Source organism: Loxodonta africana, chromosome 7 (assembly GCF_030014295.1).
Source record: "Loxodonta africana isolate mLoxAfr1 chromosome 7, mLoxAfr1.hap2, whole genome shotgun sequence".
NCBI lineage: Eukaryota > Metazoa > Chordata > Mammalia > Proboscidea > Elephantidae > Loxodonta > Loxodonta africana.
The window spans coordinates 108,631,595-108,646,729 of NC_087348.1; the positions used below are offsets into that span (position 1 = coordinate 108,631,595).

The following is a 15,135-nucleotide window of genomic DNA, read 5'->3' on the forward strand; positions in this document are numbered from 1 at the left end:
GGAAATGAGAAGGTGAAAAGTGGGAAGCTAATTCCTCCCGTCTCCCCACCACAGGTTCAGAGGTGGTGGTTAAGCGGCAGTAGAGCTGCCAGGAGCCAGAGCCCAAGTGCTGCTGGGCTACAGCACCCTTATATTGACTCAGCTCAAACTCCCAGCCTCCACTTCTGCTCAGCCAAGGAGGGAGACCGCTCTCCTCATGTCAACAGAGCCCAGGAGCAGAGAGGGAATATCAGAGTGCCTGGGCCTCTGCTACGGGTCTGTTTGGTTTATTATGGTTATATTCATTTACAATGTTGCTGAACATTATTAAATCATTAACATATAAAAAAATCTATGGGATGTGTAAATATGTAAACAGTGACAACTGTTCTGAAGTTTTTGTATCACACTATTGCTTACCTTTTAAATTTACCACCTATGTTTATAACCCTCAATAATACACAGTTTTGTAGATTTTGAGCTTTTTAGAAATAACTATTGTGTGTATTCTGCAATTTTCTTTTTTACCTTAGCATTGTGTTCCTGAGATGTATCCAGATTGTTCCATGTAGCTGTAGTTTACACATTTTCAGTATACTTGATACTCTTTCAGAGACCTTGGGTGCTGAGGAGGGTTAAGTACTCAAATACTAGCCGAAAGGTTGTCACTTCAAACCCACACGGAGGTGCCTTGGAAGACAAACTTGGGGATCTGCTTCTAAAATGTCACAGCCTTGAAAACCCTACGGAGTAGTTACACTCTGCACACATGTGGCCACCATGCGTGGAAATCAACTTCATAGCAGCTAACAATGACACGTACTCTTTCATAGCAATATACTTGAATATATTTATCTGTTCCACTACTTATGGAGTTGAGATTGATTTCAGGTGTTTCTTTATCATAATTATTTTCGTGATTGTAAACGGGGGGTTAAAGCCACTTTCGAACCTGACACACACAAGACTTGCTTTAATCTAGACTATTTACCCAGGAATTGCACACAACTTCAGCTTTACTAGAGATTGGTTTCCAAGAGTTGTACCACTTTATACTCCCGCAGCACGAGATAATACTTGAGGTTGCTCTATATCATCACCGAAACTTCATATTTTTTAAAAGTATCCATCTGATGGTAGTGATTATAACTTTCATTTTTATTTCTCTAATTACTAAATATTTTTTACATGTGTTTTTGTTCTTCTCTCCTATGAAGCAATTGTCCTGACTTTTCGTTCTTTGGATGGGTGGGAGGTTCAACAAATTTTTCTTGTATATTTGAAAACATTTGTTATATATTCTGGATGCTTATTCTTTGGTGGTTATATGTGTTACAGCATTTTACTCCCAGCTTTTCACTTCCATTATTTTGTCTTTTGCTGACTGAAATCCTTAATTTTTGTAATTAAATTGATCATTATTTCACGTATTTTTGCTTCTTGTTTCCTCTTTAAGAAATCACACCCTAACATATGTCTAAAAGTATTCATATATTCAACTTCTTTTAAACGATGAATTTGCCTGTCACATGGAATTTAAACCTTAATGTACTTGAAACTGATTTTTTTTAATATGAGGGAAATATCCCAGCATATGCATAGGGAAGTATATCTCTTTTACATCCATTTGAAATGCCTTTCTGCTCAGTCATAAAGCAGGTATCCACACAGCAAGTGAGTCTTAGAATTTCTCTTTGAATTTTGTGGTTTTATTCTCCATCCCTGCACCACTGGCTCATAGCTTAATGGCTACACTGTCTCTAGACCATTGGCTCTTCCACTAATATCTGGAATGTATATTTGATATTTTGACCCACAAAGGAAGCTCTATGGAGCAGTTCTACTCTGTCCTATAGGGTCGCTATGAGTCGGAATCGACTCGATGGCAGTGGGTTTGGTTTTGGTATTTGGGTGCTCTAATATTGCTTACATTACATTCCTATCGAGTAGAAAAATTTATATGTATAAAGCCACACCGTGGGATCTTGTCCTCATAGGATGGTATTCCCAGAGTTTTAAATACATCCAACAATAATATATCTGCAAAACTGATAGCAGTGTCCTTTCCTACTAATTCTCAAGAAAGCATGCTCATTAATTATTTGAGCTATGTACCTGTGGAAAGTTGTCTTGACTATTGTCTGTTCCCTGTATTTTGCAAGCTAAAGAAAAGATTTTTCTCTCTTGATGTAATTGAATGATTCCAGATTTATGAGTTGATGTAGCTTTCATAACAATAACCTATACTACAAAATTTTCTATTTGTTTTCTGAGTCCCTAATAGTCTGCTTAAGATCTTACTTTCCCTGTTATTTTTTGTTCACTAAAAGCAACATACTTAAACAACCATATTGAACAAATTGTTTCTAGCTCTTGTTTGGTTCCGAGATGTAGGAAATTTACTGAGCCTTTGTATCTATAAATCAGATTAATTCCATGTTTCTTATTTACAGCTTTCATCAGAATTGTTAATGCACAGATTACAGGCCCTTCCCCATTGCATAATTTCCTTTATGAGTAGGAATGGATTCGATGGCAATAAGTTTGGTAAGTTTTGGTTCTGACCCAAGAACTTGCCTTGCTAACAATGTTCAGCGATACTAATGTTGCTGGAAACTGCACCAGATAGAATCACTGGTCTGTGTCACTGTTTTATGCCATGTTGATCTCGGCGCTCCCTATCCCATTGGTTTAACCTATATTTTATGTTTTTTTTAATGGTCTATGGCATTTACTTTCATGAATACTCTCAATTATTAATCAGAAAACTTTGAAACCGTGTGTCGTAGAACAACCTTTCTATCAGAAATGAAATTCGGTGAAAATACTGCACAGTGTGAATCACCAGAGGAAAGATAGGGAGCAGCACCCACTGTCAACCCTATTGCAGACAAGGCAAGTATCTCATTCACTTATTGTTCATTCAGACATTTGTTAAGAGCCTGTTATGTCTTAGGCATTGTGTTACCTGTAGGAAATAGCAGTGAATACAAGAGACACTTCCTTTATCTCATAATTCATATGGTTAAAAGGGAAAGGACAAAATAAAGGACTTATTTATAAAGACAGGTCTGTCCTGGTCCTGAGGATCCAGGAATATTTCCCTGTAAAGAGTTTTTCCCTAAGGATGAATTGAGAAGGATTTTAAGAGATCAAGATGAGGGAGAAGAATATTCCAGACTGACACATATATTGTAGATAACTGGGTTTCTTTATGATACAAACACTCTGTGTTCCTCTATTACACCATTAAGATGGAATCACACTCATACAGTAAAATCTGTGAAAGCTGGAACCTGTATAAAGTGTAAAACCTGTCAGGAGGAAAAATCAAATATTTTTGCTGTGTGATTAATTATTTTTGTGTATGGCCTTTCTAGCCATGATCTGGGAACTCACACTCAGTTGATTGTGTGATAGGCTAATTGTGGCCTACCAACGGGATTGGTCAGTTATGCCTTAAGAGGGAGCCAGAGCAGAGAGGAACCCACCACCACCAAAGAAGGAGAGACAAACAGGGGAGACCCAGCAGCAGAGACCTAGCAGCAGGAGAGGGTACAGTAGCTTCCCAATCCACAGAAGACAAAGTTGAGTGCCTTTGGGCAGAGACTGAGGGCCAAGGAGAATCAAACTTGTGAGCATGGCTGGGAAGAGTCTATCCTGATGGAAGACTCTTATCTTGAATGTTCCAGGCCTGAATTGTAATTGTTACTTCCCTTATAAGAAACCCTATAATCCTGAGTATAGCCTGAGTTCTGTGTGGCCATTGCAAAGAATTATTGCATCCAGCAGAGAAGTAGAGAGTGCTGTGTGAGGGGTGGTTGGTTTCAGAATTAGTAAAGATGGTAGAGAGAAGAGACTTGTCTGGCCTCTGCCTCCTGGGAATCAACTTTGCGCTGTTGATCTTGGTTCCCCTATCCTCTTGTGGGGCTGGAGGAGGTCAGACACCACCCCCAAGAAGTTTTTAACAATTTTCCACTTAACAAAGATCAAAATACAAGGCAGTCCCCTCAAGTTCCAGCTTTCAAAGTTTTTGTTATATATGCTTCTAACTCTAGCAAGCTCATAAAACACTTGAATAATCACAGTATATATGCAATGTAATCTGCCAAAAGAGATGATTTTAACTAAAAAAAATTGAACTAGCGAAAGTTTTCATTTCCAACTTTTTTTCATAGTTAATAACAACAAAATGTTACTTTAAAGAAGAACAAAATAAAAGACAATAAAATATTATTGATCAGCTTCAACTGAGAAGGACTCCCTCAGATATGGAGTTTCCAGGTTCCTGAATTCACCACTATCATGTGTGGCCAGTACAAAAGAAAGGCCTGAGAGGGTAATTGAAGGAGCAGGCTGGGTATCTCCATATGAGGGAACTTTTGGCAACATTAACAAAACTCATACTTCTACTGTCAAAATCTATATACACACCAACTCGCCCCAGAGGTTTCTCTATATACTGAGGAAACACTGGGGAAGTGGTCAAGAGATTGTAACGATTAACATCCTTCACACATAAAAGAAGAAATACGTTCTCAGATTCAACCAGTGAGCCATTCTTCCTTAACCAGGTATCCTTACAGACTCCTACAGCCCAGTCCCAAGAGTCGTCCACATCTATCTCCCAGTAGTGTTTTCCAGAGGTGAAGGCCTGGTCCCCCCATGCAGCAAAGTACTGAGATCTTCTAGAAGGAAAAGGCACCTCTTGAAGGTCACGTCTTAGCCTCAGACTTCTCACGTCATCAAACACCATGATATTCTGACTGCTTATTTCATAACGGAAGGAAATTTCCACTGTGGAAAAAGAGAATATTTCAGTTCAAATCAGTTTTTCAATTTCTATGGGATGAGGGGGTCACTGGGTCTAGAGTATCACTGGAAAGACAGGCCACCACTACAAGGGAAGTTATGGATAGAAAATATCAGATTGAGGGCTATCAGCGGATGTGCAGAAGAAACGGATACCTAAATACACTGGAAAAAAACTCCTCAAATCCCAGGGAATGTAGAGGAGGGAAGTCATGTAAACTTCTGGTTCATTGCTTTTCACAGCACATTAAAAATCAGAAACCTGCACTGATACCAAGTCCACAGCAACATGACTTATCTCCATTGTCTCTTCTCAGGGCAAAAAATCCCAACCTGAATAAATGGTGATCACATTGCCAAGTATAAGATAAGCAAGTAGGCTTAAATTCAAGAATAAAATCCAGGTATGCCTTCTTAGAAGAGGACCTGGTGGGGCAGTGGTTAAAGCACTCAGCTGCTAACTTAAAGGTCAGTGGTGGGAAACCACCAGCTGCTCCTAGGGAGAAAGATGTGGCAGTCTGCTTCCATAAAGATTGAAAGCCTTGGAAACCCTATGAGGCCGTTCTACTCTGTCCTATAGGATAGCTGTGAGTTGAAATCCACTTGGCGGTAATGTCTTCAGTTTTGGGGCTTGACTTATATCTTCTTAGAAGGGGTCTCCTACTCAGAATGTCCTGGCTTTTAAACCTGGTTCCATCTCAGGCTTAGTCATTCTCTGCCTGCCAGGCTAACCCCGCTTGATTAGGTCGACCATGGAGCTCTGCGTACTGCCTCAACCACCCACTTGTTTTATTGTTGCTCATAAATTCTGCTTTTCTGTATATCACTTTTTTATGTTTATTTATGTATTTCTCAGAACGTATTAATTAAAATGCACATTATTACAAATTCAATTACTATGAGACTTTAAATGAAAAATATTTAAAAATAAAATACCAGGGACCCTACCACCATAAGCAACTGCACTTAATTTGAAATTGAAATGTTCTGAAATAATATGTCCTTCTGTATGACTCACTGAATGACTGACATTGTATCTGGGAATGGTTCTAGGTCTCAAGGAGCCATTTTCAGATCATTTTCTTTTTCTCATTAACTATTTAATACTGGCCAGAATAACATATCTCTTTTCCCACCATTTATGTAGATGTTTTTCATATTATCATAGGTCAAATATGACTATTCACAGGCTGCTCTCCTCCCAAAATCAAGAATCAATAAAGAGGGAATGATTGCCCATAGAAAACCATTATTGGAAGACATTGTATGCGGTCCCACCACTGGGCTGACACTCACCTCGGAACTGGCGGAACCTGTCTATCAGGCCAGTGATGGGCCTAGCACTGAGCGCTGGGTTCACAGGCTGGGGCATGTCCAGCTGCACGGACTCACTCCTGCAAGTCGGAGAATCAGTTAATCTTTCAGGTGCCAGAGGGGCCATCACAGTATGTAAAAAAGACGGCAACCAACTCATCAGACATGGAAGGGACTGGACAATGGGTTGGAGAGAGATGTTGACGAAGAGTGAGCTACTTGTATCAGGGGGACACTTGAGACTGTGTTGGCATCTCTGGTCTGGAGGGGAGGTAGGAGGGTAGAGAGGGTTAGAAACTGGCAAAATTGTCATGAAAGGAGAGACTGAAAGGAGGGAGGGGGTGACTCATTAGGGAGAGAGTAAGTGGGAGTATGGAGTAAGGTGTATACAAGCTTATATGTGACAGAGTAACTTGATTTGTAAACTTTCACTTAAAGCACAATAAAAATTATTAAAAAAAAAAAGAAGTCAGCATTAACTGAAAATGTTTCATCAGAACCCGTTACCAATATTGTGGTATATCTCCAGTATCCTGGGATGGAATTATGCAACTCTTAGGGAATCATTCTTTCTTCTCTGCCTGCTTCCTTCTCCTGCCCCTCAGAGGTACATGCCTCTCTCACCTACCACCTGGCACAAACGAGGCCATTCACTTCACTAAGTTTACGTGTTTGAAACCTAAACTCAAAGATAGCTGTCTTCTAGACACTTATGCACTGAGCCCTGCAAAACATACCTCCCTGATTCACAAGAAAGAAACAACGCTAATTTGTGAGTTGTGGAATGACATCAAGGACATCATACGTGAAGAAAGCAAGAGGTCATTAAAAGACAGGAGAGAAAGTAAACACCTAAATGGGTGTCAGAAGAGACTCTGAAACTTGCTCTTGAATGTTGAGTAGCTAAAGCAAAAGGAAAAAATGATGAAGTAAAAAAGAAGAACAGAAGATTTCAAAGGGTAGAAGACAAAGTAAAGTATTATGATGACATGTGCAAAGGCCAGCAGATAGAAAACAAAAAGGGAAGAACACTCTCAGCATTTCATAAGCTGAAAGAACTGAAGAAAAAAATTCAAGCCTTGAGTTGCAGTACTGAAGGATTCTATGGGGAAAATACTAAGCAACGCAGGAAGCATCAAAAGAAGATGGAAGGAATACACAGAGTCATTGTACCAAGAACTGGTTGATCTTCAGCCATTTCAGGAGGTAGAATATGATTAGGAACTCATGGTATTGAAGGAAGAGTTCTAGGCTGCGCTGAAGGCATTAGTGAAAAACAAGGCCACAGGAATTGATGGAATATCAATTGAGATGTTTCAACAATCGGAAGCAGCACTAGAATTGCTCACTCTTATGCCAAGAAATCTGGAAGACAGCTTCCTGTCTACCTGAGTGGAAGAGATCCATATTTATGCCTACTACCAAGAAAGGTGATCCAAGTGAATGCAGAACTTATCCAACAATATCCTTAATATCACGTGCAAGTAAAATTTTGCTGAAGATCATTCAAAAGCAGCTGTAGCAGTACATTGACAGGGGCCTGCCAGAAAGTCTGTCCAGGTTCAGAAGAAGATGTGGAACCAGGGATATTATAGCAGATGTCAAATGGATCCTGGCTGAAAGCAGAGAATACCAGAAAGATGTTTACCTGTGTTTTCATTCACTATACTAAGGCATTCGACTGTGTGGGTCACAACAAATTATGGACAGCACTGCAAAGAATGGGAATTCTGAAACACTTAATTGTGCTCATGAGGAACCTGTACATAGATCAAGAGACAGTCATTTGAACAGAACAAGGGGATACTGCATAGTTTAAAATCAGGAAAAGTGTGCATAAAGATTTTATCTTTTCACCATACCTATTGGATCTGTATGCTGAGCAAATAATCCGAGAAGCTGGACTATATGAACAAGAATGGGGCAACAGCATTGGAGGAAGACTCACTAACAATCTGTGTTATGCAGATGACACAACCTTGCTTGCTGAAAGTGAAGAGGACTTGAAGCACTTACTAATGAAGACCAAAGACCACAGCCTTCAGTATGGATTGCATCTTAACATAAAGAAAACAAAAATCCTCACAACTGGAAGACTCATTAACACCATGCATTCTGCAGCTGACACAACCTTGCTGGCTGAAAGTGCAGAGAACTTGAAGCATTTACTGATGAAGATCAAAGCCCACAGCCTTCAGTATGGATTATAATATACCTCAACATAAAAACCTCAGCATAAAGAAAGCAAAAATCCTCACAACTGGGCCAATAAGCAACATCACGACAAACGGAAAAAAGATTGAATTTGTCAAGGATTTCATTTGACTTGCATCCACAATCAACACCCATGGAAGCAGCAGTCAAGAAATCAAAGGATGCACTGGGCTGGGCAAAAAAACAAAGCTGTCACCTTGAGAACTAAGGTGAGCCTGACCCAAGCCATGGTGTTTTTAATCACCTCATATGCATGTGAAAGCTGGAGGATGAATAGGGAAGACCAAAGAAGAATTTACATCTTTTGAATTGTGGTGCTCACGAAGAATATCGAATGAACTGCCAAAAGAATGAGCAAATCTGTCTTGGAAAAAGTACAACCAGAATGCTGCTCAGAAGCAAAGATGGTGAGACTACGCCTCACATACTTTGGACATGTTATCTGCAGGAACCAGTCCCTGGACAAGGACATCATACTTGGTAAAGTAGAGGTTCAGTGAAAAAGAGGAAAACCCTCAATGAGATGGAGTGACACAGTGGCTTTGACAATGACCTCAAGCGTAGCAACAATTGTGAGGATGGCACAGGACCGGGCAGTGTTTTGTTTTGATGTGCATAGGGTCGCTGTGAGTCGGAACTGACTTGACAGCACCTAACAACAACAAAATTTGTGATAGAGGGAACAGGAAAACATATTCAGCAAAACATACACAGCATGCATACACAGAAAATATCTAGTATCTCCATAAGTTACGTTCGCACTTTGTTAGAAACACTGTGGTCTCTTTCACAGGCCGCATGGCGCTCCACTTTGCAGGGAAGGCCAAACTTACCTGGTCAATATGTCTCCCAAATCCTGTGAAGAGAGGAAAAAGTTTAGAATTCCAACGAATTGGTGAGTCTGCCCATTCAATCTTTAGGTTTGGGCATATTCGGAAAAGTACCAACCAACCAGCACCACACTTTTCTGGTAAATTCATTTTTTTTTTTTTAAGTAGGATCCCACTACAACATGTGAATAGAACCTGAATTCTCGATGAATTCAGAAACCTGAGGGTGAATGAATAAAGAGAAGGATGTGAGTATAGATGGTAGCCATGCAACCGTCAGCTGTCTGCAATGTGGTCTTTCCCATGGCTTGTCTCCGAAGGGTAGTGTGCCCCAGAACAGAGGCAACTCAAATCAGGGACTTTAAAACAGAAGGAGGAAGTAAAAGTTATCTCTTCCCAAATTTCTCCATATTGCCTGCCTGGAGACAAAAGTGGAATGCTCATGGGTAAGACGTTTCTTTCTTGATTTTAGAGAAGCAAGGTAGAGAAGAAGACTTTTAGAAGGGAGTACTGTATTTTCCGCAAATAATTTGTGCCTTCTATGTTGGTTTGCCATGTTGCTGTAAAAAAAATTAACTTTGCACATTTATGAAAATATCTGGGATGGGGGGAGGGCAGGACATGGTTGGCAAACAAAAGTAGAAGGCATTCATTTGTCAAAAAATACAGTATTCCCTGGGAAATCTACTCTCATATTTACATAAAGCTTTGTTGTTCATGGCTGAGATAGGAGTCACAGTTTATGTCTATTATTCTCAGTTAGGAAATGACCACCAAAGGAAAAAAGTTTGTGCCTTTGGTACCAAATATCTAATGGAGGTCCAGGATGTGAACTTTAGCTAATACAAATGATTTCCAGGCGCGTCCTCGGTTCTTACCTGGAGCAACTCCACATCTGATTTATGGCACATATTCCTCAGCTCCTCATACATTTCTCTCAGGTGCCTCCCCTTTTGAACCATTGTGGCTTCACTTTTCTTCAGTTGCTGAAATATCTTCTTGCCTTCATTTTTCAGTCCCTCTAAATGTTGTTTTTCTTCCTCAAGGAGATTCGGATGCAATTTCTGATACTCAGACCTGATAATCTCTGACAGTAGAAACACATAATACTGCAAAGACACGGATTTCTTAGATCATATATGCAATGCAAGTTAACCCCTTCCCCTTAAACCTCATCTGTTTCTCTCCGACTCACATCCTCTACCAATCAACTACACTCGACCTAAATCCACTTCTTCCTACTTGTCAGGAACCACAGAATGACCCTTCAGTTTCATTCCTTCATTTGTTTTCCATTCAAAAGTCAAACCCGTGCTCCCTTCAAAACACCTTCAATCACTTCAAAAGCTCCTGAAATGTCTGGAGAAGTAACACATGCTTATTTTCTGAGTTGCTGATATACCGGGGTTTACAAATCTGAACAAGTGTCATACAGCCTTACACTGAAAAGGCAGGTTATCTTTCCTTTTGATACACCACTCACAGAAGCTCACGGCCCACCATGATTTCAGCTCAAATTCTTCATGGACAAATCTCCAGCAAGTCTGTCACAAGCTGGTTCCAAAGAAAACAGCCTCATACTTACTACCCACAGCTTGATAATTAGGCTCTCCTCATTCAGATTTCTCCAATGTTTTGAATATTTTCCCATAAAGATCTCATTTGCTTTAGGAGCTTCTCCTACAAAGGAATCATGAATATGAGTACCAGAGAAACAAATCCTAGGCATTTCATACCAGAATAAATGGATATAGTCAAGAGACACTAGATCGATGTACTTTAGGGAGAGTGGAAGGATGATAATATTCCCTTGTTAACCTTCCATAATTACCAGTTCTGGGAAATTTCAGGCAGTAGAAACACAAAATTTAGTGTAATCTTTTGCCTAAAGAAACTGAGGAATGAGGATTTTATGTAACATTGCTAATTTTCAGATAAACAACTTGTTCCAGAATTCGGATGTATTGATACTGTTGTTATTGAGTTGATTTCAACTCATAGGCGCCCTACAAGACAGGGTCGGACTGCCCATAGGGTTTCCTAGGCTGTAATCTTAGCCGAGCAGATTGCCAGGTCTTGTCTCCTGTGGAGCCACTGGAGTGCTTGAACCACCTACCTTTTCCTTAGCAGTCTGGAGGTTAATCTTTAAGTTACCACGGCTCCGTTACTGATGTTAGGCCCTGCTATTTTCCAGCATGCTTGAAACTCTGGTGGCATAGTGGTTAAGAGTTCGGCTGCTAAGCAAAAGTTTGGCAGTTGAAATCCACCAGGCCTCCTAGGATACCATATTAAAAAAAAAAAAAAAAAAAAAAAAAACGCAAACCCATTGCCATCTAGTCAATCCGACTCGTAGTGACCCTGTAGGACAGAGTAAAGTTGCTCCATACCGTTTTCAAGGAGCATCTGGTGGATTTAAACTGCCAACCTTTTGCTTAGCAGCTGAACTCTTAACCACTATGCTATAAGTCGGAATCTACTCAGCAGCAACAGGCTTGGTTTTTGGTTATTTGACCTGTATTACTAAACATGCTTCCAATAGGAGAACCTCTTTGCTCATATGTTTTTGCTATCTGAAAATGAGGACTTCACAGCACCTTGAGCATTATATTGCATATTCAAAAGAATAATCCTTAACTTAATCATATCTCATCTCCTTGCTGGAATACAAACTGTGAAGGCAGATATGTTTATGTATTTTATTCACACTGTTCTCCTTCCTGCCTAGGACACAAGCTAGCACATACTAGAATCTCAGCGATGAGTGGATTACTCATCATCATGGTGCTCAACTTCCTTGTACTCTCTCAGCTCTACTATCCTGCAGCTTTCAAAGTGCTTTCAGATGTATCACTCACCCGGTATTCCTCAACAGCGCATTCTATGGAACAGTGTCTGTGAGCTTCGTGCTCCTGAGAGTTAGAGCAGAGCAAACAGAGCAGGTTCTTGCCCTCTTCACAGAACATCTTCTTTGTCTCTTTGTGAGTCCCACACATCTGTTCCTCAGAGCTCAGGAATTGCCAGAGCCTGGCTTGTCTGGCAAGGGACACCAGATTCTTCACAAGAATATTGGTTTTGAATGCTGTCTGCTCTGTTGTTTGCCTGCACAGTGGGCAACAGGCAGGCGTTTCAGCTTTTTCCCAGGAAAGGCAGAGACAGGGCCTACAGAAGTTGTGCCCACAGCCTATGGTGACAGGGTCTGTAAGGTAGTTCAAGCAGATGAAGCAGGTGAGTTCTTTCTGGAAGGCTGGATCCATTTTCCTGAAGGAAGAAAATCAGAAAAGTTTATTATTCTGCCCTGGACAGACAAAGCCCTAAGTAAAATTTTACCCTGATTGTGACCTAAAAATACACTCGTGTGAAATTCAAATTCCTAAAAAACGCAAGACTTACTAGACCAATAGAGACTAGAGAAACTCCCAAACTACTGCCCTAAGGTACCCTTGGAACTTGGAAATGAAGCCACTCTTGGAGGCCTTCTTTTAGCCCCATAATAGATTGACTTATAAAATAAACAATGTAACTCTTAATTAATGTAATCCCTTAAACAATCCACTATATGTGAGCAAAAGGTCAATATTTACCCAAAAGCAAAGATGAAAGGATGGGCAGGAAAGTTAGATCAATGTAAACAGAACAAACAGAATGGAAATAATGAGAATGCTGACACATTGTGAATATCGTAACCAATGTCTTGGAACAATTTGTATAAAAATTGTTCAATGGAAACTTAATGTGCTACGTAAGCTTTCACCTAAAACATAATAAAAAATTTTAAAAGCAACATAGAGAAGAATATTAATAATATAGAAAGATGTTTGATGTTCATTGTAAATATGGAGAATGTGAGAAAAAAAAAAAAAAAACCCGTTGCCATTGAGTTGATTTCAACTCATAGCGATCCTAAAGGACAGAGTAGAACTGCCCTATAGGGTTTCTAAGGAGTGCCTGGTGGATTTGAACCGCTGAAGTTTTGGCTAGCAGACGTAGCTCTTAACCACTATGCCTCACGTGAAGATGTTATCAGATGGCATGTACTTCGACCCCACTTTTTACCAAAAACAAAGACAGTATTTTACCAAAAAAAAAATGAGGTGTTTGAAAGCTTAGTGAGCAACTGATCAGTTTTGTCTTCCTAACCAAAAAAACCAAACCTGTTGCCGTAGAGTTGACTATGACTCATAGCAACTCTACAGGAAAAAGTAGAACTGCCCGATAGAGTTTCCAAGGAGTGCCTGGGAGATTCCAACTGCCAAACTTTTGGTTAGCAGACGTAACTCTTAACTTCTATACCACCAGGATTTCCCTTGTCTTCCTACTGGGCTTAAAATGAGCCATCCCAGAGGCAGAAGGCGGGGACCTCACTACCACCAAGAAAAAAGAGCTGGGAGGTGGAGCACGTCCCGTGGATCCAGGGTCCTCGTGCTGTTAACCTCCTAGACCAGGAGACAGACAGAGAGAGAGAGAGCTGTAACAGAGAAAAAATCAGCAGAACCAGGAGACCGATACAAGATGGTGCAGTGGGATTCACAGCCTGTGAAGCAACACAGCTACAGTTGGTTTGGTACAGTGGGTGTGCCACCCACAGTGCAAGAGAAATGAGAGCCTTGAGGCAGGAGGCTTCTCAAGGGACTGGGTTGCCACCAGGCCCTTGTCAAAGAAGCTAAGCTTGTGAACCATGGAGCAAGAGAGCTGAGGACCTTCAGGCCGAGGCTTCTGGTGGAGTGGGGTGCCTTTGGGCACTTACTTGAGGAGCTAAAGAACTTTGTGACACTTGCCTGAGCAGGGCAGAGGCTGCGTGGAGGGGCCAAGAGAGAGAGGCCTGCCTGCAGGACAGCCAAGAAGCTTTTGTGACTTAAGAACTATATCCTGAGTCGTTCCTGATCCTGAATTATAACCTATTACATCCCTAATAAACTCCATAATTGTAAGTAAGGTCTATGAGTTCTGTGTGGCGATTGCAATGAATTACTGAACACAGCAGAAAAGTAGAGAGTCCCATGGGAGGGATGGCTGGTGTCAGAATTGGCAAAACAATTTAAAAGAGGAGATATTTCTGACCACCACCTCACAGGCATCAGCTTTGGGCTGATGGTGATTCTCCCCTCTCGTGTAGTTAGATGAGAAGGTCAGACCGTGGAATGCTGCCACCTCATAAAAGGTTAATATAACAATATCTTTATAAGGGAGGTAATAAAGATTAAGAAAAATAAGTCATTGATTTAAGATGCAGAAATGTACAGAATGCCATCAGTCTGTACTTGTCTTCTATCCCTCACCCATGATCCAGAAAATGCCTCTCTGAACAGCCATGGATAAAAATGTATGAGAAACACTTACATACAAGATGTACCCACAAAACCAAATTTTCTATTTTATCTATTTTCTTTTATCTTAAACAAAATACACTACTCTAAAGAGCTTCTAGGAGCCCTCATGGCACAGTGTTTTAAGTGCTTGGTTGCTAATCAAAAGATTGGTGGTTTGAAACTACCGCAGAATCAAGATGTGACAGTCTTGGAAGCCCTATGGGGCAACTCTGCTCTGTCCTTGTCCTATAGGGTTGCTATGAGTAGGAATCGACTCGATGGCAATGTGTTCGGTTTTTGGTTAAAACAACTTCTAGATACATAAGGATTAACAAGGATTAATTTAATAATAAAATTGCATCAGACTTCATCCAGAATCTTCTTATGTGAATAAACTTGCTGCTGAATTTGCCCTATCTTTATAATTTATACCACGGTGTTCAAACAAGTTTAAAAGCAAAGATGTCACTTTGAGTACTAAAGTCAGCCTGGTCCAAGCCATGCTTTTTTCAGTTGCATCATATGCATGCGAAAGCTAGACAATGAGTAAGGAAGAACAAAGAATTGATGCCTTTGAATGATGGTTTTGGCAATGAATATTCAATATACCAGGGATTGCCCAAAGAACAAATATGTCTTGGAAGAAGTACAGCCAGAATGCTCCTTAGATGCAAGGATGA

At 40.4% G+C, this 15,135-nt stretch overlaps 1 protein-coding gene across 1 annotated transcript; it reads right to left on the minus strand.

The window, feature by feature from the left end:
* Positions 1–4,120: 4,120 nt before the first annotated feature.
* LOC135232196 (tripartite motif-containing protein 43-like) lies at positions 4,121–12,403 on the minus strand. The gene is made up of 5 exons (XM_064289532.1): positions 12,005–12,403; positions 10,028–10,258; positions 9,153–9,175; positions 6,088–6,185; positions 4,121–4,794 (listed from the first exon to the last, which is right to left on the minus strand). Exons 1-5 carry the CDS (start codon positions 12,401–12,403, stop codon positions 4,283–4,285), a joined length of 1,263 nt encoding a protein of 420 aa, XP_064145602.1. The 3' UTR covers positions 4,121–4,282.
* Between the last annotated feature and the right edge of the window lie 2,732 nt (positions 12,404–15,135).

Bases quoted from the DNA above. Each gene is read 5' to 3' on its own strand.
- LOC135232196 (XM_064289532.1), bottom strand. From the start codon at position 12,403: ATGGATCCAGCCTTCCAGAAAGAACTCACCTGCTTCATCTGCTTGAAC. The intron at 9,176-10,027 runs GTAAGAACCGAG...CTCTCTTCACAG, and splicing joins CAGATGTGGAGTTGCTCCAG to GATTTGGGAGACATATTGAC. The intron at 4,795-6,087 runs GTGAGTGTCAGC...TTTGAACTGAAA, and splicing joins CAGGTTCCGCCAGTTCCGAG to TATTCTCTTTTTCCACAGTG.